Genomic DNA, 3,489 nt, shown 5'->3' with positions numbered 1-3,489 from the left:
CTGTTCATGGTTAATGTTTTGTTTCGACTGACTTGAGGAGATTCAGTAGGCTATCATTCCGTCAAAGAAAAGCGAAAAACGTTTTTGGCCGACGAAAAAGGGAAACCTCCAGATAATTGCAATGTTATCGTTTCTACTCGAGTCGCAGCGTACACGGTGAACGTTTTCCTCTGGGCCATGCTTTTATACGGCAACAGGAAGTACAATAATTGAGTCTCATTTCCTGTTTCCTGTTTACTTGTTTGCCCACGTGCCCAATCCCGGGAACGTGCAGCTCCCATGCTCCGTCAGTCCAACCAAAACCCCACCTGGCCCGTACGGAATAGAGGATAAGGACCACACAGGGTTATTTTGATTAAAGTCAGAATTCCGACTTTAAACTCAGAATTCCGACTTTAAACTCAAAATAACTTCACCTGTGGCCCCCGATGCTCTTCCGTACGTATTTGTCTTATTATTATTGTATGAGTTTTTTTAAATATTAAACACATTTCTTGTCGTCATTCCCCTTAGCATTCTTTTTGTTTTGCACAAAGATGGTGTGTCAATAAAGTTGGACGGATCCCCACAAAGCTGTGACTGGTGCCTTTATTGTGTTCGCAAAAATTCCAGTTTCCAGTTCCGTCAGTGCCGCCGTTTACACTTTGGGGCCGTTTTTGTCCACAGGAGACAGAGAAGAACAACGAGAGCCACTTCTGCACACACAACAACAACAACAACAACAACAACCATACCGTTGTGTTCAGAACAAAACAACACACTTTATTGCTTCAGAATAAATAGGAGGTGGACTTCGAGAGCGTTCCTGAGACGTGCTCTGGAAGCGCCGCCTCCTTGGTCACACACACGCCGACACACACACACACACACGCACACGCACACGCACACACACACACCTCATGGACCAGGTCATGTGACCTGCTGGTCATGTGATCGCCTATTCTCATCCAACCCTGCCCAGGAATCACCCCAAACTCTCTCTCTGTGTGTGCGTGTGTGTGTGTGTGTGTGTGTGTGTGTGTGTGTGTGTGTTAGGCAGTGATTCGTTGCTACTGTGCTACTCTTTGTCGAGATGAAAATGTGAGTGTGTGCGTAAACCAACAAACTCTTGGTTTGCATGCGGACAGAGGTTTGTACAACAGTCTCACAGCCATGTGACCCCACGACTCTGCGTGTGTGTGCGTGTGTGTGCGTGCGTGCGTGCGTGTGTTTTCACAGTATATTGTCTCTCTATGTAAAAATGGCGAGTTGTGTTGTCTTCATGCATTGTTTATAGCTTAGCTGTGAATTTCTCTTTTACTTTCATGCACACAAACACACACACACATACACACACACATATACCCCTACACACACACACACACACACACACACACAGTACCATGACATCAGGGACTACAAAAAGTACTACTACTACTACTTCATCATCATCATCATCATCATCATCATCATCATCCTCATCCTCATCAGTCTATTATTGCTGTTGTACTTCAATACTCGTATACGTCTAGTAAAATGTAAAAAAAAAAAAGTGTCCTTTTTTGTCCTAACAGAGTAGCCGTCCGGAGGCGAAAAAAAGTGTCCATCCTCGGCCAATGGCCTGCCTCGTTGGCCGTGATGTCACGCACCGCCGCTCTGCCCGACCCACGTATACAAAGACAAAAATATAGCTGTGTGGATATATATATATATATATATATATATATATATACATATGAACCCTGTGTATATATTATATCCCCAGGAGACCGGGGGCCCTCGGAGTCTCTCAGGCTCCTCAATAAATACGATTGGTTTGAACGGAGCAGACGGTCCGCTCCGGTCCGGTCCGGTCCGGTCCGGTTCTCTGTTACGGTCGGGACTCCGGTCTCCGGTCTCTAGTCCGGTCCGGTCTCTGATCCGGTCTCCGATCTCTGATCCGGTCCAGCCAGTCTCTCGTGGATCCACGGATCCATGTCTTTGGTCCTCACCCCTCTCCCCCCTCCCTCCCTCCCTCCCTCCCCTCCCCCCCTCCCTCCCCGTCTACACATTGGAGACGGCGTGCGGCGTGGCGTCCCGGGCCTGGCGGATGCCGTACAGCCACTTGATGACGCGGGCGTTCCTCTCGATCACCGAGATCCCGTACGGCGCCCTCTCCACGCCCGGCCCCTCCCCCTCTCCCTCCTCCCCCCTGCCCTCACCCCCCTCGCCCCCCTCGCCCTCGCCGCCGCCGCACTCGGAGCTAGGCGTGCTGACGCTGCGCAGCTTGGACACGGACACGATGTCGGAGCTGGCGCGGCCGAAGCGCTCGCGGCCGCCCAGCGCCTCCACCTCGCCGCGCTCCAGCCCGCAGTGGTTGAAGAAGCGCTCCACGTCGGCGGCGCCGCGCGAGTAGCGGTCGCTGAGGTCCGACTTGGAGCGGTGCAGCGCCGGCGGTTTCCGCGGCGACCCGCGGCCGGAGCTGGCTCCGGAGAGCCGCGTGAAGGCGGGCGAGGCCGGCGGGTACGGCGGCGGCGGCGGCGGCGCCCGGCGGGACGACGGCGAGGAGGACGAGGTGGCGGAGGACGTCCTCCTGTGGGGGGGCGGCGGCGGCGGCGGCGGGGGAGGGGGCGGGGTGGTGGTGGGCGGGGCCTGGGGCTGGGCGGTCTGGCGGAGGGGAAGTAGGGGCTTGAGGGGGAGGGCGGGGCGGGGGGCGAAGGTCCGGAGGGCGGGCGGCGGCGGCCGGCGGACGCACGTCCACCCGCCGCACGGCGGTGGGCTGGGGGTGGGGGTGGGGGTGGGGGTGGAGCTGGGGGTGGGGGTAGGGGTAGGGCGGGGTGGCCACGCGGGGGGCCCGCGCGGGGACGGGCGGCGGCTGCTCGCCGTTGTTGTTTCTGTTGTTGAGCGGGGAGGAGGTGGAGGAGGAGGAGAGGGAGGAGGAGGTGTTGAGGGGCTTGGTGGAGGAGGAGAGGGAGGAGGAGGTGTTGAGGGGCTTGGTGGAGGAGGAGGTGGAGGAGGAGGTGTTGAGGGGCTTGGAGGAGGAGGAGGTGGAGGAGGAGGTGTTGAGGGGCTTGAGGTTGTTGAGCAGCAGGAGGTGCGGCTCCGCTGACAGGCTGCTGCCGATGCTCTTGGCGCCCGACGAGGGGGAGGAGCCAGACGGGGAGGGGGAGGAGGGGGAGGAGGAGGGGGAGGAGGGGGAGGCGGACGAGGAGGCGGAGGAGGACGAGGAGCAGGAGGGCAGCGAGGAGCGGCCGGCGGCGGCGGAGGCGGTGACGGCGGTGACGGCGACGTGGGCGTGGCCCACGGCGTCGCCCACGTTGTTGATGAGGTTGTTGAGGATCTCCAGGTTGAGGGCGGGGCCTCTCCGCCCGCCCACCCCCCCGTCTCCTCCTCCTCCTCCTCCTCCTCCTCCTCCTCCTCCTCCTCCTCCTCCTCCTCCTCCTCCTCCCACCCCCGTCTCCGCCGCCATCGGTCGGCGTGGGAGCTTGCGCGCCGGGGGCGTGGCTATCTGGCCCCGCATGGCGGGCGTCA

At 58.8% G+C, this 3,489-nt stretch overlaps 1 protein-coding gene across 1 annotated transcript; it reads right to left on the bottom strand.

The window, feature by feature from the left end:
- Nucleotides 1–588: 588 nt before the first annotated feature.
- LOC311374717 (uncharacterized protein) lies at nt 589–3,483 on the bottom strand. Its single transcript, XM_084490508.1, is given in 2 exon segments — nt 589–2,697; nt 2,699–3,483. Coding segments are annotated over 2 exon segments (1,455 nt in total). The 5' UTR covers nt 3,479–3,483; the 3' UTR covers nt 589–2,022.
- Nucleotides 3,484–3,489: the final 6 nt, after the last annotated feature.

Source organism: Micromesistius poutassou, assembly GCF_964030765.1.
Source record: "Micromesistius poutassou genome assembly, contig: SCAFFOLD_1181, whole genome shotgun sequence".
Taxonomy (NCBI): domain Eukaryota; kingdom Metazoa; phylum Chordata; class Actinopteri; order Gadiformes; family Gadidae; genus Micromesistius; species Micromesistius poutassou.
This window is presented reverse-complemented; position numbering and strand designations above follow the sequence as displayed.